Source organism: Erinaceus europaeus, chromosome 4 (assembly GCF_950295315.1).
Source record: "Erinaceus europaeus chromosome 4, mEriEur2.1, whole genome shotgun sequence".
Taxonomy (NCBI): domain Eukaryota; kingdom Metazoa; phylum Chordata; class Mammalia; order Eulipotyphla; family Erinaceidae; genus Erinaceus; species Erinaceus europaeus.
This window is the reverse complement of record NC_080165.1, coordinates 41,383,864-41,407,751: the sequence shown is the minus strand read 5'-3', so window position 1 is coordinate 41,407,751 and position 23,888 is coordinate 41,383,864. Positions and strand designations below refer to the sequence as shown.

At 40.9% G+C, this 23,888-nt stretch overlaps 1 protein-coding gene across 1 annotated transcript; it reads left to right on the top strand.

Annotated features, from left to right (window-relative positions):
* The first annotated feature begins 950 nt into the window (after nucleotides 1-950).
* Nucleotides 951-22,475, top strand: SOX4 (SRY-box transcription factor 4). The gene is made up of 2 exons (XM_007525152.3): nucleotides 951-4,286; nucleotides 22,201-22,475. Exon 1 carries the CDS (start codon nucleotides 1,716-1,718, stop codon nucleotides 3,159-3,161), a length of 1,446 nt encoding a protein of 481 aa, XP_007525214.1. The 5' UTR covers nucleotides 951-1,715; the 3' UTR covers nucleotides 3,162-4,286; nucleotides 22,201-22,475.
* The last annotated feature ends 1,413 nt before the right edge of the window (nucleotides 22,476-23,888 follow it).

Genomic DNA, 23,888 nt, shown 5'->3' with positions numbered 1-23,888 from the left:
CCATCGAGTTCATTATGGAGCACTACATACTCACTCCAATGAAAAGCTCCTCTTTTTTTGTCAATCCAGGATTGTGGTAGAGCTTAAATCATTAAATAACCATAGCTGACCTCTGTTTGGTTAAGAGAGCAAGCATTTGCAAAAATTCCTCTTCTCTGCCTTCTACAAACAGCACAAAAATTGCTCTGGAGGGATTTACACAATACATCAACATCTGCGCTTTACCTAGAGTTGTTAAAATAATTGCGATGACAGGTGTCTAAGTACCACTTTTTTAATGGCTTTCAATATCTATTGATTTATTGTTGTGGCTTTTCTCTCCTCCCCCTTTACACTCTTTTTTTTATGAAGGAGTTGAGGAACAGATTTTGCACTGGAAACTGATTCTTTATTCCAATACTGAAAAGTACTAATAAAAATAATCACTTGGCTTTTAAGCAGAAAGCTTCCATTTACAGTATTTCGTCCTCTCCCCGCTTCCAAACTCCTTGTTATCCAACATAATGGTTAGAATACATTTCCGTCTCTCCCTTTAATAATTTCATGCATTAACATCCTCTTCACATATTCGGCGCGGGAATGCGCGCGCGCGCGCGCGCGCGCGCGCACACACACACACACACACACACACACACACACACAGGATCGTACGCGCGCGGACGCACACAGAGAGAGCGCAAAGGGGAAAAAAGAGGCAGCAGAAATCTCAGCTGTACTTCTAGCCCTTTTAAAAAGTTTGCTCTGTAAATTGGAATGAGGTCAGATTTGGAGCTTCTCATTGCACGCGGAGATTATTATTGCATCGGGTTCCAAGCCAATGGGAACTCCGGGGGAGGGGCTTGGCACGAGGAAGCGTTGGTTACAGCGGCTGATTGGCCGCGGCGGCCAAGACTGTGAAAGGATAAAGAGGCGCGAGGCGAATTGGGGTCTGCTCTAAGCTGCAGCCTGAGAAACAGTCAGTGAAGGAAGCAAGAGGCCTGTTCCGCTCCCGGGTCTGAGTTCTCTTGCACGCTCTTTTAAGGGTCTGCATTGGAGGAACTCTGCCATTACCAACTCCCTTCTGCAAGAAGGGAGGGGGGAACATACATTTATTCATGCCAGTCTGTTGCATGAAGGCTTTTTGGCTTCCTACCTTGCAACAAAATAATTGCACCAACTCCTTAGTGTTGATTTCACCCACTGAGAGTCCTGGAGCCAGAGTCTTCTTTGGTTTGCACTGTAGGGAAGGGACTAAGTGATAGAGACAATGTCGCTTTCCTGAGCTCCCAAGAGTGCTCGTGAACTGGAATCAACTGCTTCAGGGGAAGGAGGAAAAAAAAAAAAAAAAAGACTTGCTTGGGAGGCGGCGAGAAACTTGCACTGGAATCTCCAGCAACCAGCATTCAAGAAACTCCTTTCTACTTTAGCACGGTTTCCAGATTGAGAGCTGAGAGACAGAGCAAACTGCAGCGCGGTGAGAGCGAGCCAAAGAGAGAGAGCCTCCCCAGCCTGGGAACTATAACTCCTCTGCAAGAAGCGCAGTACTCCTTCCCCGCATCTTGGGGAGACTTTCTCTCTTCACCACCCACCTCTGCCCGGAGAAGTGCCCTACGCCACCGCGCGCGTCCACCCCGGCTCCGAGCGTGCTCGGCCCCAGAGAGCCGGGAGGGCCCGGCGATCGCGCCGCGGCCACCGCGAGGGTGTGAGCGCGCGTGGGCGCCCGGCGAGCCGGGGCCATGGTGCAGCAAACCAACAACGCGGAGAACACGGAAGCGCTGCTGGCCGGCGAGAGCTCGGACTCGGGCGCCGGCCTGGAGCTGGGCATCGCCTCCTCCCCCACGCCGGGGTCCACAGCCTCTACGGGCGGCAAGGCTGATGACCCGAGCTGGTGCAAGACTCCGAGTGGGCACATCAAGCGACCCATGAACGCCTTCATGGTGTGGTCGCAGATCGAGCGGCGCAAGATCATGGAGCAGTCGCCCGACATGCACAACGCCGAGATCTCTAAGCGGCTGGGCAAACGCTGGAAGCTGCTCAAGGACAGCGACAAGATCCCTTTCATTCGGGAGGCGGAGCGGCTGCGCCTCAAGCACATGGCTGACTACCCCGACTACAAGTACCGACCCAGGAAGAAGGTCAAGTCCGGCAACGCCAGCTCCAGCTCCTCGGGGGCCGCTACCTCCAAGCCCGGGGAGAAGGGAGACAAGGTCGGTGGCAGTGGCGGGGGCGGCCACGGGGGCGGCGGCGGGAGCAGCAGCAGCAGCAGCCACGCGGGGGGAGGAGGCGGCAGCGCGAGCGGCGGCGGCGGCGCCAACTCCAAACCCGCGCAGAAAAAGAGCTGCGGCTCCAAAGTGGCTGGCGGCGCGGGCGGCGGGGTCAGCAAACCGCACGCCAAACTCCTCCTGGCGAGCGGCGGCGGGAAAGCTGCAGCGGCAGCCGCCGCCACCTTCGCGGCCGAGCAAAGCGGAGCCGCCGCCCTGCTGCCCCTGGGCGCCGCCTCGGCCGCCGATCACCACTCGCTGTACAAGGCGCGGACTCCCAGCTCCTCCTCGGCCTCCTCGGCCGCCGCGGCCTCCGCCAACCTCGCCGCCGGCGCCGGCGGCAAACACCCGGCCGAGAAGAAGGTGAAGCGCGTGTACCTGTTCGGCGGCTTGGGCTCGGCCTCTTCGCCCCCCGTGGGCGGCGTGGGAGCCGGCGCCGACCCCAGCGACCCCCTGGGCTTGTACGAGGAAGGGGGTGCCGGCTGCTCCCCCGACGGGCCGAGCCTGAGCGGCCGCAGCAGCGCCGCCTCGTCCCCCGCCGCCGGCCGCTCGCCCGCAGACCACCGCAGCTACGCGGGTCTGCGCGCCGCCTCGCCCGCCCCGTCCAGCGCGCCGTCGCACGCGTCCTCCTCGGCCTCTTCCCACTCGTCGTCGTCCTCCGCCTCATCCTCAGGCTCCTCGTCCTCCGACGACGAGTTCGAAGACGACCTGCTGGACCTGCACCCCAGCTCAAACTTTGAGAGCATGTCCCTGGGCAGTTTCAGCTCGTCGTCGGCGCTGGACCGGGACCTGGATTTTAACTTCGAACCCGGCTCCGGCTCCCACTTCGAGTTTCCGGACTACTGCACGCCGGAGGTGAGCGAGATGATCTCGGGAGACTGGCTCGAGTCCAGCATCTCCAACCTGGTCTTCACCTACTGAAAGGCGCGCGGGCCGGGAGAGAGAAGAGGGCCGAGGGGGGCCCAGAGTGGAAAAGAGGAAAGGGAAAAAAAAGAAGAAAGAAAAGAAAAAAAATAATAAAAAGGAGTAGAAGGAAATATAAGTGAATCGAGCAAGAATGGAAAGAGAAAAAAAGGAAGAAAACAAAGAGAAAGGAAAAAAAATTTTAAAAGAGCCGGGCCGGCTTCGGCCGCGTCCCTGATAGTTGGAAAAAAAAAAAAAAAAAGAGCTACAGCATTGGGTTGGGGGGGGGGCGATGGGTGGGAGCGGGTGTTGGTGCTCCCATCCCCCACCCCTCCCCGGGCCGGAGGGACTTGGAGATAGACAGGGGCGACCTTTTATTGTTGTTATTGATGTTGTTGTTGTTGATGGCAAAAGAGCTACTTCGAATTTCCTCCCCCTTGCTTGAAGAGACACCCCCTTCCCCGTTGCAAAGAGCTTCCGGACTTGTCTGCACCCCCAGCAAGAAGACCAGTTGGTAGTTTTCTTAAGAGACTGAAGAAGGAATCTCGTCCTCTCTCCTGGTCCCCACCCCCCACTTGGTGTTTTTGTTTTATTTTTGTTTCTTAGCCTAAGGAGGAGGAAAAGGAAGGAAGAAAAACAAAAGGAAAAAAAAGTCCAATATGACCCTAAGGGGTTTGTTTTCTGCACCTTCCCCTCCCCCCTCCTTTTTCTGTTTCTTTTTCTTTTTTTTCCCTAAAGAAGACAGCAGGCTGCTGGGCCATGAAATTGGCCGACGGCAGATGTTTGGAGAGAGGGCACCAAGACTGAAAAGACTCCACGCTGGCGAACCCCCTCCCTTTTTTTTTTTTTTAATGTGTGTGTTGTTTTGTTTTTGCTTTTGTTTTTCCTCCCTCTCCTTCACTCCCTTGTCCCTGCAGCCAGAGGAGTTGATGCAGAGTTTGCCTGGCCGTTAAGAAATGACCCGAGAACCTAGTTGGAAGCCACGCCAACAAGGGCGAGGGGGTTGGACGAGGGGAAGAGAAGGACACAAACTGGAAGGGGGCGGGGGGGGGGGCTATTCATGAAACTAAAATGGATTTGCACGTTCGGGAGAAGGTGGCGGCGACTCCTGGGCCTCTGCCTTCTGCATATGAAATCTGTGAGGTGAGACTTCACAGCCCCGCAGGCGTGGAGGAATGAGGAGACTGGTGTGGTACCGGGGCAATGGAGGGCGAGTGGTTTGGGGGAAAAGTTTTTTTTTCTTCTCTTAATCGGAATCGTGATGGTGTTGGATTATTTCACTGGTGGGGTTAATATAGCATGTTATCCTGTCTATCTTTTAAAGATTTCTGTATAAGACTGTTGAGCAGTTTTTAAAATAGTGTAGGATAATATAAAAAGCAGATAGATGGCGCTATGTTTGATTCCTACAACAAAATTATCACCAGCTTTTTTTCATTCTTAACTCTTTAAAGGATTCAAACGCAACTCAAATCTGTGCTGGACTTAAAAAAAAACAATTCAGGACCAAATTTTTTCTCAGTGTGTATGTGTTTATTCCTTCTAGGTGTAAGTGAGAAGACTTTTTTTTTCCCCTCACCGATGCTCCATCCTCGTTTTTTTTTTTTTTTCTTCCTTGTAAATGTAATCAGATGCCATTTTATATGTGGACGTATTTATACAGGCCAAACGTTTTGTTTTCATTTTGTCCTTTTTTTTCCCCTTTACTTTCTTTGTATTTCCTTTATTTCTACCTTCCTTATTTTTTTTTCTTTTTCTTTTATTTTTGGTAGTAGTTGTTACCCACGCCATTTTACGTCTCCTTCACTGAAGGGCTAGAGTTTTAACTTTTAATTTTTTATATTTAAATGTAGACTTTTGACACTTTTAAAAACAAAAGACAAGAGAGATGAAAACGTTTGATTATTTTCTCAGTGTATTTTTGTAAAAAATATATAAAGGGGGTGTTAATCGGTGTAAATCGCTGTTTGGATTTCCTGATTTTATAATAGGGCGGCTGGTTAATATCTCACAGTTTAAAAAAAATCAGCCCCTAATTTCTCCATGTTTACACTTCAATCTGCAGGCTTCTTAAAGTGACAGTATCCCTTAATCTGCCACCAGTGCCCATCCTTCAACCCTAGTCTTTTAAAATGGGGAGGAGAATTAGCCAAACACTGTATGCTTTTAAGAAAAACACGTTTTTAAAAACAAAATACTGTCTTGTCGAGAGGCTTTAAAACTGGTGTACTTACAACAAATAAAAAAAAGGGGGGGATTCTGTAGCTTTAACTTGTAAACCACATCTTTTTTGCACTTTTTTTATAAGCAAAAACGTGCCGTTTAAACCACTGGATCTATCTAAATGCCGATTTGAGTTCGCGACACTATGTACTGCGTTTTTCATTCTTGTATTTGACTATTTAATCCTTTCTACTTGTCGCTAAATATAATTGTTTTAGTCTTATGGCATGATGATAGCATATGTGTTCAGGTTTATAGCTGTTGTGTTTAAAGATTGATAAAAAGTGGAAAACATCTTTGTACATTTAAGTCTGTATTATAATAAGCAAAAAGATTGTGTGTATGTATGTTTAATATAACATGACAGGCACTAGGACGTCTGCCTTTTTTAAGGCAGTTCCGTTAAGGGTTTTTGTTTTTAAACTTTTTTTTTTTTTTTGCCATCCATCCTGTGCAATATGCCGTGTAGAATATTTGTCTTAAAATTCAAGACCACAAAAACAATGTTTGGGGGATTATAAAAAGAAAAAGAAAAAATCATGCCAGCTAATCATGTCAAGTTCACTGCCTGTCAGATTGTTGATATATACCTTCTGTAAATAACTTTTTTTGAGAAGGAAATAAAATCAGCTGGAACTGAACCCTATATCTTGACTTTTGTCATTATTATGCCCAAGCCTTTCTACATCCTGTAGAAAGTACTCTCTGTAGACCTTTAAAACCAGTACATGTTCACAGAGAAGGAGCCTGCCTGTTAAATGCCATCTTACTGAAAAATACAAAGTTCCCCCAGCCAAATTTGGCAGGCCCTGACACTCAGATTTTGACATCAACTGAATTTGTGTCAATTCTACATGCTTTCTAGGAATTTTCTGCATTCACCACATTAAAATAGATATTCTTTGTCTTGAAATTTTAGAAAGGGGGAGGGGCAATAAGCACCCAATTCTTTACAGATGGAACTGGCTGACATTCCCTCCCCAACACACCACACATACACATTTCTAAAGCTGCTTTTTCCTTGAATTGTCCATGGTTACCATGTGGTAGCAGCATAAATTGTTTTCTGTAGGTGAAGAACCAATATTTTTTTAACTACTAATTCTGAAGCAAGGAGAAAGCTGTCATCAATTATGGAACATCAAAGTTGTATACTTTTTTAAAAACAGAAATGACCTGTGGTGCTTTATTATCCATTTTGTGCCATGCCCATCATGTGTATTGATCTAAGTGAAATGCAACAATAGGGGTATCTTGGAGGAGTTGGGCCTTCCAAGGACAAAAGAGAAAAGCTCTTTTCCTCTCAATCTAAATCACATACCCTCAGTGGAGATCTCTGCCTTTATAAGCATCAGGTACAGCAGTATTATTAAGACCTTACGCAACGAGAAATATCCCTTGGGCTTACGTCTGGCCAGGTGCTCTACCTCTGAGCCACTTTCCCAGTCTCCTTTGAATTTCCCAGGTTCATTAGTATTTGGTTTAGAACCTGCAATTTGCAAAGTAGTACTATATCCTGCTTGTGAGGGTTAACAATTTCCATTAGCTAATAAAATACCTTTGTTTCCAATTGTTGGTTAATTTAAAATGTCTTTGTAAGCCTTACAGTATTTCACCACTACAGAGGAGGGGTTAACATAAACTAAAGTGTTTGGAAATAAACGTGTAACCATCAAGATTGCTTATAGATAAGGAGTATCCATCCTGGATTGTGCAACTGGAAGAGATTTTAGGAGCCTGTAGTTCAAAACAAATGATTGTTTAGTTTAATAAAACACAATAATTTTCCTTGAATAATATATTTACTGTGCCTCAGTGTAATTTTGTCTTTATAGCTACTAGCTTCTCAACGTTTTCTTTATAAGTCCTCCAACATACTAAGTTTTAGTTGCATTTGTGTTCTGTTAGTCCTTAAAGCAACATATCCTAAGTCTCTTCAAGAAGTCTGCAGAGTGCTTAACTTTGATTTTTGCTCATTAACGTGAAGCTGGTATGACTTGAATTTTCAAATCCCAAATAACAAAAACCTGACTTAAATGAAATCTACATGATAAAATCTTAAAATATCTTTTGTTGAGTTCCTCTCTAGCTCTCAAAATAGTTCTGCTTAGTTTCCCTTGACTTTCCAAGTAAGGGCATATACTCCAAATATTTTCTTCTAGAAGTTTGATAACATTGCTTTAAAAATAAAACTTGGATGTATTTGTCCTTCCTAGGAGGTGAGAGAGTAAATGTAAGTAACAGTTTTATACTTTCCTCTGAATACATTTTCATTTACAAGGACACTTAAGTGCATAATAAACTCAAGGACAGAACAATTTAATATGACTTCTTCCAAGTAATGCTGATTAATAAGAAAGAATACATTTTGGGTTTTCTTTTAAAATATCAAGCCCTAAGTCACCTACCCCTGGCCCTGTTCCCCATCAACATGTGAATCAGTAATGCTTGCTGAAGCAAGTTTTGTCAGTTTCTAGTTGAATGGTATTCAATGTTAGTGGCAAGAAGAAATAAAGAACATGTAAGCTGATGATGGTGGGTCTTAAAGTGCCTCAAAGAACTTCTTGAATGTATGCTAATATTGTGGCTGGGAGGGTGAGATGGGAAGTTGCATACATTAAGGGATTCTGAGGAAAGTGAGAAAGTAAAGGATTAGGAACTGTGGTCAACAATATTAACCAGACATTTCCTGTGTTTATAGTATGCCCACCAATTAGAAGATATGTTTTGGGAAATGCTAGAGCTAAGGATGTTTAATCACAAACTCAGCAGCACAAGGATGTACTTGGAAAGATCTATACAGCCAAGAAAACTAAGGATTCTGCCAGCAGTAGGAATCCATCTTGATCCATTTGTAATTTCCAAACTGAAAGTTCAGTGTGCTTTTTTTTTCTTGTGTTTTTCTGCATCTCCTCCCCTCTCCCCCTCTTCCCCAGGCTTCTGTCTTGAGGCCTGTATGATTGCCCTTACCATATTTACTAATATTTTTCCCTACTTCATTCTGGATAGTTATCTCCAGAGATACTTCTAAACTTTCATTCTGTCCCTTGCAACTTAGTGTAGAGAGGTATAGGGGTATAGTTATTATGAATAATCTGGTGGACAGGGAGAAGCTTCCCTTACCATCCACAAAAATCAGGATGCCCCTACTACCACTTGCAAAGGGAAGCTTCATGAGTGGTAGAACAGTGTCTCTCCTCTCTAGGTCTCTCTATCTCCCCTCCCCCTTCCAGCTTCCTTCTTTTTGTTGCCCTCTGTCTCAAAATTCCACCAAGTAGCAGAGGAGTCATACAAGCACTCAATAACTCTGGCGACAAAACAAAATCTCTAGGCCTATATGTCATGTTTCGTACTGCTAAAAATATGCCTTATTTTCCCTTGCCAGGATAACACACAAAGTTCAGATGTCACCATTGCAAGGTGCTGCACAAAATTATTTTAGTCAGCCTCCAGTATAGCTAAATTGATCTTTGCCATTAGATTGGAATTCTGTGAGAACAGGAGCTAGCTTACTTTGCATCCCCCAAATGTTTAATTATTTTTTCTTTTCTTTTTACTTTTTTTTTTTATTGCCACCAAGATTATTGATGGGGAGTGGCTGCACCTGGCAGCCATTTCTCTCTCTCTCTCTCTTTTTTTATTTGACAGAAATTGAGGGGGATTTAGGAAAAGAGAGAGACACCTACAGACTTGCTTCATGGCTCCCCCTGTAGGTAGGGAGCTGGAATGGGGTTCGAACCCCCAATCTGCATGTGTGCACTCAACCACATGCCTCCCTAAATGTTTAGTTATTATTTGCTGATTTTACATTACTTCAGTGACCCCCCCTTTAGAGTTTCCAAAATTGGTGGTAGCTTAATGGTTATGCAAAAGACTTGCATGCCTGAGGCTCTGAAATCACAAGTTGAATCCCTGCATCACCATAAGCCAGAACTGTGTAGTTGTGCAGTGCTCTGGTTTAAAAAAAAAAAAAAAAAACAGGAGCCAGGCAATAGCATCCCTGGTTAAGCATACATTGCTCAAGGACACAGGTTCAAGCCCCTGGTCCCCACTTTCAGGGGGAAAGCTTCAGGAGTGGTGAAGTAGAGCTGTAGATATCCTTCTGTCTCTCCCTCTTAATCTCCTACCCCTCTCAACTTCTCTCTTGTCTCTTTCCAATAATAATAATGTTTCCAAAAGGGAGACTAGGGTGGAGAAATAGATCACCCCCCCCCCCAGGGTTTCCAACATGGGCGGTAGGGGAGAGAGCAGGCAGTGAGACAGCTCACACCCTAGAGCACCGACTGCCATGTGAGTCAGGTTGGCACCTGGGCCACCACATGGGATCATCAGCAGTGGAGTGGTGCTAAGGTGTCCTTCCTCATGCCTCTCATTCTCTATATGTAAAAGAAAGAAAGAAAGAGAGAGAGAAAGAAAAGAAAATCCAAAATACTTTTGCATATTACTTTGCCCATTTTATTGCAGCTGTGGGTGCTCTGCACTTAGTGAAAACCAAGGTTAGAATGCTGACTCAGACCAGCTAACTTAAGTACCATGGTCAAATGACTTTGCACCCTTTAAGCCTCAAGAGTTCCAAATTCTTTAATAGAATGTTCGCTAGCATACTAGGCTGTTGTGGGAATGGTATGAAGTTACATGTGTAGAATATCTGGCAAAATGCCTGGCTTTTTATATGGACTCATTATAAGCTAGTTTTTTACCCCACCGGATTTTTTTTTTTTTTTTTTTTTTAATGAAAGAGGAGAGAGGGCAGGGGAGGTAGGTAGATAGATAGATAGATAGATAGATAGATAGACAGATAAATACCAAAGCACTAAGCTTTGACTTAGGTGCTTGGGGTGGGGGAGGGTTGAACCTGGGACCTCAGAGCCTCTGCCATTAAAGTCTTTTTGTTTAACCAATATGTTATCTCCCCAGCCCCAGCCCCTATTTAAAAGGTAGTATATATACAAACTTGGCACAGTGCAAGCAACACAAAAGACATTTAAATCCTTAAAACTAAGTTCCCTGCTTCATTGTCTCCCAGTCCTGTACATGAACCTTCCACATCAGAATTACCTGAAAATTCCTGTTAAGGCCAGAGGTCCCTAATAAGGCCCCCCTATATGTTTCCAGTGCATACTTAAGTTTGAGAATCATTGACCCCACAGTATTTGAACATGTCTTCCCAACGGGGAGGGGTATTACACCCTTTCGTTACTTTGAAAAATTGATTCAAGACTGGTTCAATAACTAGTCTGAGGTCATGAGTTCAAAGGTGAAAGAAAGGGCATTGGAATTCCATCTCTTAAGCCCTAATTCTGATTTCCATAAATAGATGTCTTTCCACTTAAGTAAAAGAGAAACAAAGTTAACCAAGGTCTTTCTTTAGTCTGGTAAAATTGACAATCCTCTAGATTAGTGCGTCTCTCAAACATTCTGTTCAGTTTAAAGTACATAAGTAAAAAATACTTGTAAGAAAAAAGATGAATTTAGAGACTAAGTTTGGAAAAAGTAGCTGAGAAAGAGAATAGAAATAGTATAAATACAGTGAGTGGAACTTCTGTTTTGTGGTTTTAAAGGTAGAAATTCCAGCAAGTGAGAAAACTGGAAATTATTCATGGGTGCAAACTTAACCTTTATTGAGAGGGCTACAACCTACCCATTATATCCTAATGAGGTTGGCCGTTGGCTACAGTTAACTTTAAGGGTTTTATGGTTTCCTGCATGTGTTGTTTTCCTTCTCAATGTTAAAAAGAAGAAGAAGAAAAAAAAAGTGCCTCACCATCACCAAACGTTATTTCCCTGGGGGTTGTTTGACCAGACTCCTGCATTTGGTCTGTGCCTCAGTTAACAGTGTACCTCCATGTGCGTATATCTGGGGATACAGGTGATAACAATTTTATCCCATTTTATTTATTTCTGATATTGTCAATTCAGGCTACTGCCAAACAGACTTATCCTAAGTCAAATCAAAGCAGGAAGCTTCATGTATGGCCTCTCTTTATTCTGTGATTTTTTTTTGTTTGTTTAAGGCAAAAATGTAATTCATTTTTGCACCAGTATATAAACTTGCCTTGCATGACACATAAGACACTCAAATATTATGCCATTTGAGGTTTTCTGTTTGTTTAACCGTAAGACATAGGAAAAGAAACAAATGAAGTATCATCACTTGGCCTATAGACTAGATTATTTTCCCAAATACATAATTTCTTGGACTAGTTCTTAAACACTTAATGAGTATGTTATTTCCTGATAAAATGTGCAGCTGAAAGCAGGAGGCAAATGAAAACACTATTATCCTTAGTAGGGTCTCTGGGTAGTGAATGCCCAGTGTGATGATTGGCTAAAGTGTATGGTGCATGTAACTGCTTTTATAAGAGCTATGCAGTCAGGCCCAGTTTTATGATCAATTAGCTCTCTCTCTCTCTCTCTCTCTCTCTGTGTGTGTGTGTGTGTGTGTGGTTAATTGCCACTTTCTTACAAGCTTGTCCTGACATCCCCCAACTCTAACACCTAAAACTTGCGAAAATAGTCTCTTCTGGAACTCCTGACCTTCAGCCTTGGCCTCAGCTTTCTCCCTCCCCTTTCCCACACTCCCAATTGTGAGCTTTTATCTCTCTTGTTTGCCAATCCCCTGAGACTTTGAATAATTTATTTGAAGTTCCTGGGAAGTTGAGGGCTGTAGTCTCAAAAACACATTGCACTTTGTTCCTTCCCCCAAACAGAAGTAGATTTAGAAGCCTTTCTTTGAAAACCTTTGTGCTAAGTGTTACACTTGGAAATTTGTTAAGTTTTAATTTAATTATTGAATGGGTACCCAATAAATCCAAAAGATAGAGAGGGAATTAAAAAGAAGAAGAAGAATTTGGAAGGGGTCAGACATGTAGGAAAATATGATGTTAAAAATGAATACCAAATAGTGTCATCCAATGACTGTTCCAAAATATTAATACCTTGGGGCCAGGTGGTGGCGCACCGGGTTGAGTGCACAGTACAGTGCTCAAAGACCCAGGTTCAAGTCCCTGATCCCCACCTGAAGGGAGAAAGCTTCATGAGTGGTAAAGCAGGGCTGCAGGTGTCTCTTTGTCTCCTCTTTACTTCCCCCTCCCCTCTCAATTTCTGTCTCTATTCGATAATAAATAAAATATTTTAAAATATTAATACTTTAAGATATTAAAAGATGGTTTTTGAACAAATATCTTTTGATCAAGTGAATTAAAGAAACACTCTTTAAAGAGATCTCCAACTTTTGTTGTAATAAAAATGTATTTTTAGAGTTATTTGTTTGTTTTTTTTTGAGTAGCTCTTAGAAGTGAATTGCTAAGACTGAGTGTTATAGACAGAGGCCTAGGATTGTTTCCCACCTTGAAGCTGAGTAGCTGTAAAGTGTGTGTGGAGAAAAAACATCAGTGATAGGTGTAAGTAAACGAAGATTAAAATTTAAACCAAACTTTGAAACAAACATTTTATCTCCCAGAGAGGGTAAATTGATTATTTTAGTAAATAAGTAGGGACATCTACAAATCATTTTGAGTTGAGTTTTCTATCCCAAGCCTCTGATAACATACATAATTTAAAAAGCAAAACAATTATAGAATAGCCTTGTTCTTCGCATGGTGATTAAGTATGGGGATTTTTAACAGGAGCAAAATGTGCAGGAGAACAAAGATCAACTCTCTCTGATCTTTTTTGTCTTCTGTTAGAACTCACCAGCCTGACTCCCAGTAGTGTGTTATTAGCTTTGCTCTTATTAGTCTATGTGAATGCAAGGAACAAGAGACTCACTCAAATAACCTGAAATCATTGGACTTTATTACAAAGAAATCCACAACTATATGGGGACTAGAAATTTCATGAGAGTTCTGGGAGAAATATTCAAGATTCATGGCTCTAGTTAGCAAGTAAATTAGCTGCCCAATGTAGCATCAAGGTCATGCAAATATTAATAGTCACCAGGTAAGGTATTCTCAATTTGTCTAAGCATCTTTACTTTTTCCTCATACCCAATTATTGCTTCTTGTCTTCACTTTTAAATTGTTTTAATATTTTATTTTTATTCATTCATTTTATTTGGATAGAGAGAAAGAAACTGAGAGGGAAGGTGGAGATAGACAGGAAAAGAGATGGCTGCAGTACTGTTTCACCACTCGTGGAGATTTCCTTCTTCAGCTAAGGACCGGAGGCTTGAAAACAAGTCCTTGCACTTTATAACATCTACTCTCTGCTCTGCCAGGTGTGCCACAACCAGGCCCCCAAACTCCCTTTTCAAACATAACTTTATATCCCAGTTACTTTATCAGTCACATGTCAAGCAGTAAGTCCTCCAAACACACACCCCCACATGGATTGATTGGGTATGTTCTTCACTTTCCAATCCATTTTTTTTTCTTGTGGCCCTAATTTTGATACTATACTAATATTTAAAGATATAAAAACAGAGATTGAATATACCATATATTAAAAAGCATACCCAGTGTTGCGAACCAGATAATGCCTCTACTCTAAGTCATCCAGAACAGAATTAACCCTAACATAGTCAATCACAGGCCTATGTGTATAACCTTTGAGTTATTTCAGTATGTCTCAATTAATTCAGCTTCCTTTCCCAAACCCACATGTTCTATTAAAAAAAAAAATGAGGAGGAGGGGTGGAGGAAGATTAAGAGCAGTGTTCAAAGGCTGAAGATTCAAGTGCATAGTACTATGTCAATTTCAATAACTTTTCAATAAACCACAAGCATTTTATGGATGAAATCTAGCGCTCCAAATATTTAGGAAGTAGAGAAATCCAACATGAGTGCCATTTATTTCCTGCATGCCCATTTATAAGAAGACAGATGTTTACAAACTAGGACTGACATGCATTTTCCCCGTTTTGCTACCATTCATGGCCATCTGAACAATTGGAAAATTCTAAAGTAAACCTGAAAAAAATTTATTCGAATTATCTACTTCTAGTTTTCCCATCACAAGTGGCTGAGGCCCACTAAAGTTCCCCAATCTACACACACTCACCTGTCAATCATAGGAGACTCTTCCCTCCTTCAAGGCTATTTCCCTGTCTTTGATTCTGCATCCATAAGTCCCTTAAGACGGAGTGCTTTTTTCTATTTTTTTTTTCCATCTCTGATTCAAGTTGGTCCATCTGGAAGTAATATTACCCGAGTGTTTATACTAAGCCTGGTTCTCCACAAGTGACTGCATGTTTCCTGAAACTGACTATTGGCAGCTGTTACATAGGCATTTTCAGCTTTTTAGATACCTATAATTACACCAATTATGCCATTGATGTTTATAAAGGATTTAAAATTTTACACACCCAGAAGTATCTATCAGAAAGCAGCATCTGAGGCAGAGTGACATTCCTCAGAGGGGGCTATTTGACCATTGCAGTTACTGCCAAGAGTCCCTTAAAATAAGCATCAGAAGAGTAAGTGAGACTTCTTATGAGCCTATATGTCTTAGACAAGTTAATTCTGTCAGAAATAAAATTCTGTTTAGTTAAGGATGAGAGAACTCAATCTAACTTCTATTTTTATTTTTTTAAAGATTTTTATTTATTTATTAATGAGAAAGATAGGAGGAGAGAGAAAGAACCAGACATCTCTCTGGCACATGTGCTGCCGGGAATTAAACTCAGGACCTCATGCTTGAGAGTCCAAAGCTTTATCACTGCATCACCTCCCAGACCACTAACTTTTATTTTTGAAGGGAAAAACAACAACAACAACCAAGTGTCAAAGCTAATGAAATTGAGTGTTTAATTTTGGACCATAACATGAGTTCAATAGGTTGGTGGTCCTCTGTCTCCAGACTCCACCTTTACATACAATAAGAAACTAAACAAGTGGATCTGATAACACCGGGAAGCAAAAGGAAAATTTGATACTATTAACACCACTTTTATTTAAAAATTTTATACTTTATTCACTATGAATGTTTACATCAGTTTTGATTTTTTAATTTTTAAAATATTTATTTCATTATTATTTTTTAAAATTTTATTTATTTATTCCCTTTTGTTGCCCTTGTTTATTGTTGTAGTTGTTATTGATGTTGTTGTTGGATAGGACAGAAAGAAATGGAAAGAGGAGGAGAAGACAGAGAGGGGGAGAGAAAGACAGACACCTACAGACTTGCTTCACTGCCTGTGAAGTGACGCCCCTGTAGGCCGGGAGCCTGGGCTGGAACTGGTATCCTTAGGATCCTTACACAGGTCCTTGTGCTTTGTGCCACATGCGCTTAACCCGCTGCACTACCGCCCAACTCCCCTCATTATTTATTTTTAAGGAGAGAGAGACAGACACCAGAGCACTGCTCAGTTTTAGCTCATGGTGGTGCTGAGGACTGAACCTGGGACTTCAGAGACTCAGACATAAAAAAGGTCCTATGCATAACCAAGCCTGATTTTTAAACTTATTATTCAGATAATATTTGTCTTGACTATTGAGCTTGCTCACCTTTTCTCTCTCTCTTTCTCCCCCCCACCTGGGAGAGAGGACCTCACTTTATTATAGGCTTAATCCCAGTGCAGAGTTGGTCTGTGACTTTCTAGCTCAATGACTGGTCTATACATTTGAGTCCCTTTTATGTGCCTGCATTATATATACTTGTCATTTGCACAGGAGCCAGCTGGGCAGACTTTAACTGTTTTCAGTTGAGTTCCTAAAGCACTAGAACAGTTGTTCTTAATTGTTCATATGTATAAGGATTGTTAAGATATTTGCTTAAAAATATGCTTTTTTTTTAGCCTTCATGCCTAGAAATATGAACTTTTCTGTGATAAGGCAGATAGCTGTGCATTTGAGTTCATGAAAATAAAAATGGTTCTAAGGCAGGTACTTCTCTTTCAGATGATAGTATATCAGTGGATTCTATGTCCTTCCACCAGGTCAAAGAGAATTAACTAGGAACAACAGTTGCTTATTGGCATAACCAGCAAAACAACAGTGACAAAGTTCTTCAAGCTAGCCCAATAAGGAATAGAGACTCTGGGGTGGGGGTTTGGCATAATGGTTATGCAAAGAGACATTCAGGGCTGAGGCTCTCAAGTCCCAGGTTCAATCACCCATACCACCATAAGCCAGAGCTGAGCAGTGCTCTGGTAAAAAAAAAAAAAGGAATAGAGACTCATGCTGCAGTAAGCTGGTAGCAATCTCCAGTAGTAGAATTTTCTAATAGCTGGGAGACAACACATATGTAAGCACTTAGTAGCTAAAAGCAGCTCACAGATGCAAGGAGTTATTGTTATTACATTTATTCATGTTTTTTTTTACAAACATTTAAGACTTTCTGCAGAATGTTAAGTTTCTGTGCAGATCTGTATGCAAACAAATTTTCTAAATTTAATGGAATTATCCCCTAAAGGAATACAGAGAGAGGGAGAGAAAGACACCTGCAGACCGGCTTCACTGCTTGTGAAGCAACTCCCTTGCATGTGGGGAGCGGGGCTGGAACCGGGATCCTTAAGCTGGTTGTTGCGCTTCGTGCCACATGCGCTTAACCCGCTGCGCTACCGCCCGACTCCCTACATTTATTTATTTATTCATTCATTCATTCATTCATTCATTCATTCATTCATTCATTCATTCATTTCCCCTTTTTTACCCTTGTTTTTTATTGTTGTAGTTATTGTTGATATTGATATCGTCATTGTTAGGTAGGGCAGTGAGAAGAGAGAAATGGAGAGAGGAGGGGAAGAGAGAAGCGACCTGCAGGTGGGGAGCCGGGGACTGGAACTGGAATCCTTCTGTTGGTCCTTGTGCTTTGAGCCACTTGTGCTTAACCCGCTCCCCTACAGACTTTCCGGAAAGGGATTCTTACACTGGTCCTTGTGCTTTGCCCCAAGTGCGTTTAACCTGCTGTGCTACCGCCGCCGCCGGACTTCCCCCTTTTTTTTCAAGGGTAATCAGCACTGACCTCCCCAAGGCAACTCCATACACGTTCACACTGAGTTGAGGTGAGACATGCTCAACCTTTGTGAGTGAGTGAGTGAGTGAGAGAGAGAGAGAGAGAGAGAGAGAGAGAGAGAGAGAGAGAGAGAGATTTCTGGAACAAGACTGCATGGGCTAGTTTTATAGGTAGTTTCCACAAAGAGAGGAAAGGAACCAAGTACTTCCTTTGAAAAGCAGCTTTCAGAAGTGGACTCTGCTCTGACTTACCCCATATCCTACCAAAAAGAAGGACCTTCCTGTTCTTATGATTTTTACTTTCTCAGCAGATGGAGAGCTGTCTATTGTTCATTTTGGCATAGCTGGTTTTAACCTCCTGCCTTTTTCTTAGGGGAGGGTTAGGGAGTAGGGATTGCATTGGGCTATATGGGAGATGTGAGAGTGAGGAAAGGAACTTGGGTATTGAGAGAAGTGTGGCTAGGGCTGTGCATGTAAAAGTTAATAAAGTGAAATTAAAAAGTAAATCCAGTTTTTTGTTGTTTTTTTTTTTGTCTACATTCTATACACACACACACACTTTCACACTCAATCCTTTATGTTGTACTACTTCTATCAGCCTTCTCCTGTTGCTCCCTTAGAAGAGGAAGGTGATATTTTGAAAGACATTTGATCCATCTAATGGAGGAGGAAGAAAACAGAGAGATGAGATCAGGGGGATTTCTGAGAAAGTGTGAAACCCAAGGAACAAAAGAGTGAGTCATCAGGGCAGAAACAATCAGTAGAGACCATCTGGTTCAATGCTTCTCAATTATTTTTCCAGATATATTTGTAGTTTTCTACACTGCACTGATAGTGTGGTATTTGCTTGCTTTTTTACCTCTGACAATGAACATTTGTGTAGAGGTGGAGTAAGAGCATTGTATTTTAGGCTAGACATCTGAAATGAGCCTTTGAAAATACTTTATCTGACCAATGATGAAAAGGAAGAATTAAGTGGCAGCATTGGTTTATCTTTTTCCCTTGTTGCAAATCCCCTTTCTTCTCACTGTTGTGGCTACAACTGGCAGTTACTCAACTCTCACCTTCCTCCATGACCAGGAATGGCTATATGTCCAACAAAATGACCTAAAGGAAAGGCTGTGGGGAGGGGTGGTGTGAGAATGATTTTTCTGCCAGATAATAGGTGAGAGGGTTATGATGAGTGCATATTCCTGTTTCCTTCCTGTTTGGAGCAGCTGTTGTAATTCATCCTGTGGCAATGAAGAGAGAGAAGCCCAAGAGAAGAACCATAAAGATGCTGACCCTGAGCCATGACACAGTGAAATCTTAGATACAGAGAAAAATAATAAATAAAGATCATTCTCATGTAAAAAGTTATTGAGTGGTGTTCTCAGAGGCAAATGAAATTATTGCTAAATTATTACCACCACGAACCAACCATAGAATTTATTACTTTGTATTTTTATTGGGATATAATTGACCTATAGCATTAAATTAACTCTAGGCATATCATGACTCAGTATTTGTATATATTGTGAATGATCACACAATAATTTAATGTTCCCCACCGTATTTGTTATAAGTCTTTTTTTCTGATAATGAAAACTTTTTAAGTCTACTTTCTTAGCAACTTCCAAATATGTAATACAGTGTTATTAATTATAGTCATTATGCTATACACTACATTTCCATGTGTTACCAATTATTTTATAATTGCAAGTTTATACCCCCATTCACAAGTTTCAATCACCTGTATCCCACCTGCGTTAGTCACCAATCTCTTCTCTGCGTCCGTACACCTTTTTAAAAAATATTTATTTATTTAATCCCTTTTGTTGCCCTTGTTATTTTATTGTCATAGTTATTACTGTTGTTATTGACGTCATCGTTGATGGATAGGGCAGAGAGAAATGGAGAGAGGAGGGGAAGATATCGAGGGGAAGAGAAAGATAGATACCTGCAGACCCGCTTCACCACCTGTGAAGCAATTCCCTTGCAGGTGGGGAGCCGGGGCTTGAACCGGGATGTACTGGTCCTTGTGCTTTGTGCCATGTGCACTTAACCCGCTCCACTACCACCCGAATCCCAACACTTTTTCTTTTTAATCCTATATATAAATGGAAGCTGACCTCTTTCACTATCATAGTGACCTTAAGATCCATTCATTTTGTCAAAATGTCCAAATTTAATTATTTTGGATAAATAATATTCTGTTGTGTGTGTGTGTGTGTCTACATGTGTGTGTTGACACAACGCCTTTTATACATCCAGCAACTTAAAGTGTTCCCCTATTTGGCTATTGAAAATAACGCTGTTCTGAACTTGACTGAGCTGATCTCTTTAACATGGTGCTTTCATTTTCTTTGGACTCATACCCCAATGTGAAGTTGTGAGATCCTATGGTAATTCTGTTTTCTTTTCTTTTTCTTTTTTTTTGAGCTAAATCCATGCTGTTTACCCACAGTAACTGCACAAATTTACATTGCTATCAGCAGTGCATAAGGGATCTTTTTTCTCCATATCCTTGTTGATACTTGTTATTTCGTGTCTTTTTTTTCTTTTTAAAATAACCATAAAATAATATGTGTGCATGATATTTCAATGAGGTTTTGATGTGCATTTTCCCCAATGTTTAGTGATACTGAACCAAATCCTTTTCTTGTTACTGTGAATAATCTGTATGTCTTCTTTGGAATTTTTTTTTGCTATTGAGTTAGAGGAGTTACTTCTATGTCTCAGATGTTAGCACCCTATGAAGCATATGATTTGCAAGCATTTTCTTTTTAATTTAGTAAGTAATCTTTTCATCAAGTTGACATTTTCCTTTGGTGTGCAGAGGTTTTTTTAGTTTGATATAATTACACTTCTTTATTTTTGCATTTCTGGTCTTTGCTTTTTTTTTTTTTTTTACAAATTAAAGAAAAAATTATCAAGACATATATTCAGGAGTTTCCAACCTATATTTTACTTCTAAGCACTTATGTTTTCAAAATTTCTTGACCTCTTTGTAATAAATTAGTTAACTCTATTTGGGTGATCTCTTTTGAGAGTTGTGTTCTGTTCTATTCCACTGACTTACCTCTGTTTTTATAGCTATATCATGCTGTTTTGTTTAATATAGTTTTGTAATGTAATTTGAAAAACCAGGGAATGTGATGCCTCTGGCATTGTTCTTCTTTCTAAATACTTTATTTTTTATTTTTATTTATTTATTTTACTGTTTGTAATCTTTTATAGTTCCATAAAGTATTTGGATTGTTTGCACCATTTCTGGGAAAACTACCATTGGATTTCATAGGGCTAGTATTGAGCAGATTGCTTTGCGTAATATAGACATTATTAACAATATTTTTTTAAGTAGACCCTTTAAAATATTTATTTATTTATTATCAAGAGACAGTGAGAAATTAAGAGGGGAGGGGAGAAGAAGAGGGAGAGAGAAAGATACCTGTAGTACTTTTTCACCACTTGTAAAGCTTTCCCTTGCAGATAAGCACAGGAGTGGAGAGGGTTTAAACCTGGGTCCTTGTACATTGTAACATCTGTACTCTACTGGGTGCACCTTATCCTATTCTTCCTTCCCCTTTTTTAAATAGAGACAGAGAGGCACAGAGAGAGAGAGAGAGATCACAGCACCAAAGCTGCTTTAAATGTGGTGGGGGCTGGACTGGAATTAAGTAGCATACTACCCAAGTGAGCTGTTTTGCCCACCCAAAAATATTAATTCTTCTAATCCATGATCATGACATACCTTCCACTTATTTGTATTTTCTTCAGTTTTTTTCATAATGCAATTATTTTGAGTCCTTTAATATAGTTATGCTTTATGAATATTGTTTGTGGATTCTTTTTAATGTATTTAATTGTTTGCACAAGAAAGAGAGTTTCACATGAAATAGGAGAGAAAGAAACCAGAGCACTCTCCAGTATAGGGAGTGCTGGGGATTGAACCGGGAACTTCAAGCATGTAAAGCCAAGCTACTGCCCCACTTTCATATTGTTTTATTTTATACTAGCTCATTGAGACAACTATTATACCCATTTTATATATAGGAAAAGAAAATGCAGAGAGTTTAAGCAATTTGCTCAAAGTTTAGTAAATGAAACAAAATGCAGGCAATGTGATTCCAAAATTTACTCCACTTTTCACTCTATATATTAAAAAATTAAAATATGGCATTAATTTTAAGATAGTTTTTAAAAAGTAGTTATAAGTATTACTTATATTTAAATTACATTTACTTAACTATCACACTTTTATTAACATTTCCATCTTTTACAACTATTTTGGATATCAGTTTGCAATCTTAGCAGCTAGTTGCAGGTTTTGCAATATCTGAAATAATAAAAGTACTCTAAGAATAAACTCACAAAAGAAAATAAAAAAGCACTTTTGGAGAATCATCAAATTTTAGGTTTGAAAAACTTGGAGAAAGTCATGTGACTTTGTGAAATCAGAATTTGTAAATGTAATGTTCACACCTATCATATCAGTAACCTCTATTAAAAAGCAAAATGAACGGGGGCTGGGTGGCGGTGCAGCGGGTTAAGCACACATGGCGTGAAGCACACGGACCGTCATAAGGATCCTGTTAGAGGCCTTGGCTCCCCACCTGCAGGGCGGTCTCTTTACAGGCGGTGAAGCAGGTCTGCAGGTGTCTATCTTTCCCTCCCCGTCTCTGTCTTCTCCTCCTCTCTTGATTTCTCTCTGTCCTATCCAATAACAACAACAATACCAATAATAAGAACAGCAATAAACAACAAGGGCAACACAAATGGGAAAAAATGGCCTCCAGGAGCAGTGGACTCCGTAGTGCAGACACTGAGTCCTAACGATAACCCTGGAGGCCAAAAGAAAGAAAGAGAGAGAAAAGAATGAACAAGGATACTATAACTTTGCAAATTCAATCAACTCATTGGGATTGCTGAGTCATTTTCTTTCTTTCTTTTTTTTTTAGTCTGGTGATCTCCCCCACAAGATCCTGCCCCACAAGAATCAATCTCCTGCAGGTACACGCAGCCGCAGCACTGTCAATGTCACCTCCAGCCAAGTCTCCAAAAGGGCCCCTCACTCTGTCTAGCGCTGGGCTTCCGCATCTTCAGGCCCAGCTCCAGCTGCTCTATGCACCAGGCCAGTTCCCAGGCCAACTGCTCCGCCTGCAATAGGTTGAGTCATTTTCATTAGCAACTATAATTGGTTAAATAAAATGAAAGTCTTGCATTTAAAGGTAAAGTATTTTGATGTTTAGTTGTTCTTTTTTTCCATCTCTTGAAAAAAACGATGTTTACTTTTTTCTGCCTGCTAAAGTGGCATCGAAGTGTGGACCTTCTGTTATCTATAGCTTTTTAGGTGTCTAAGATTCAGATTTGGTAGACACAAGCCCAGTAAGTCCTCACCAGTTATCTCCATTTAAGACTCTAGTTGCAATCAGCAAAGCTCATTTTTCACCAGATGCTAAAGTTGGATGCAAAAACGGCAATTAAATTGTTCTGATTTTTCTCTATACTAAGTAATAGACGGGTCCCTTTCTTTTATGTTTTATTCCTGAGCCACAGACCTTTTTGCTTTCTGGGATATACTTCAGAGGCCTCTGGGCATATAACTTTCTGAATTTATTTCAGGTCAGTGCTCTTCTTCTTTCCTCATCTTTGGTCATTCCCTTCCCTGCTTTCATCTTTGCTTCATGCCCTTTTAAAATCCGAAAACACCAGAAAGCTTTGCAGCAGCTTGCTGTCTTCACCTGTCTTCCTCATGCACATTCTAACAATACTACCACAAATGATTTCCATTTGGAGAGTCTTCTGATCTCTTGCACTGCTTCTCATTTTGAACTGTACCTTTCTCTGAACATTTTGAAATCTACTTCCTAATCTTTAAAAGAGAATGTTGTATTCTATATAGTTTTTTCTTTCTTTGAGGGATAATTATGATTCTGGGTGCTTCCTTCCCAGCTAGTTTCCTAGTTTCTTGTCACTTCTACTATATTTTCTTCACAAGAATTAAGCCCAGAAAGATCACCCAAATTATATATTTAAAAAAATTTTCTTTTATTCAAATTTAAGTATAGAAGGTACATTCAGTTATTTAAAAACTAATTAAAATATCTAAGCCAATATTTATTCTTTAGTCCTAAATTTAGTCTATATTCAAATACTTTATAATAGTTAAACAAAAATCATCCACAGTTATATGTTTTAATTTTAATATTTTGAAATAAAAATTTTCAATATTTTCTTTTAAAAAATACAACAGGGGGGGCTGGAGAGACAGCATAATGTTTATGCAAACAGGTTTTATGAAGTCCCAGGTTCAATCCCCAGAATCATCACAAGCCAGAGCTGAGCAGTACTCTCCTTCCTTCCTTCCTTCCTTCCTTCTTTCCTCCCATTCTTTCTTCCTTTTTTAATTTCAGTATCTCTCATTAAAATAAAATAAAATAAAGTATTATAATTTTTAAAATTCAATAGAGAGGCTGGGTAGTGGTGCACCTGGTTAGCACACATGTTACAGTGCTCAAGGACTTGGGTTCAAGCCCCCCAGTTCCCACTTTCAGGCAGGAAGCTTCACCAGTGGTGAAACAGATTGCAGATAATTGCTTTTCTCTTCCTCTCTATCTTGCCCTTCCCTCTGCATTTCTCTTTGTCT

Coding starts and splice junctions, on each gene's coding strand:
- SOX4 (XM_007525152.3), top strand. CDS start 1,716: ATGGTGCAGCAAACCAACAACGCGGAGAACACGGAAGCGCTGCTGGCC.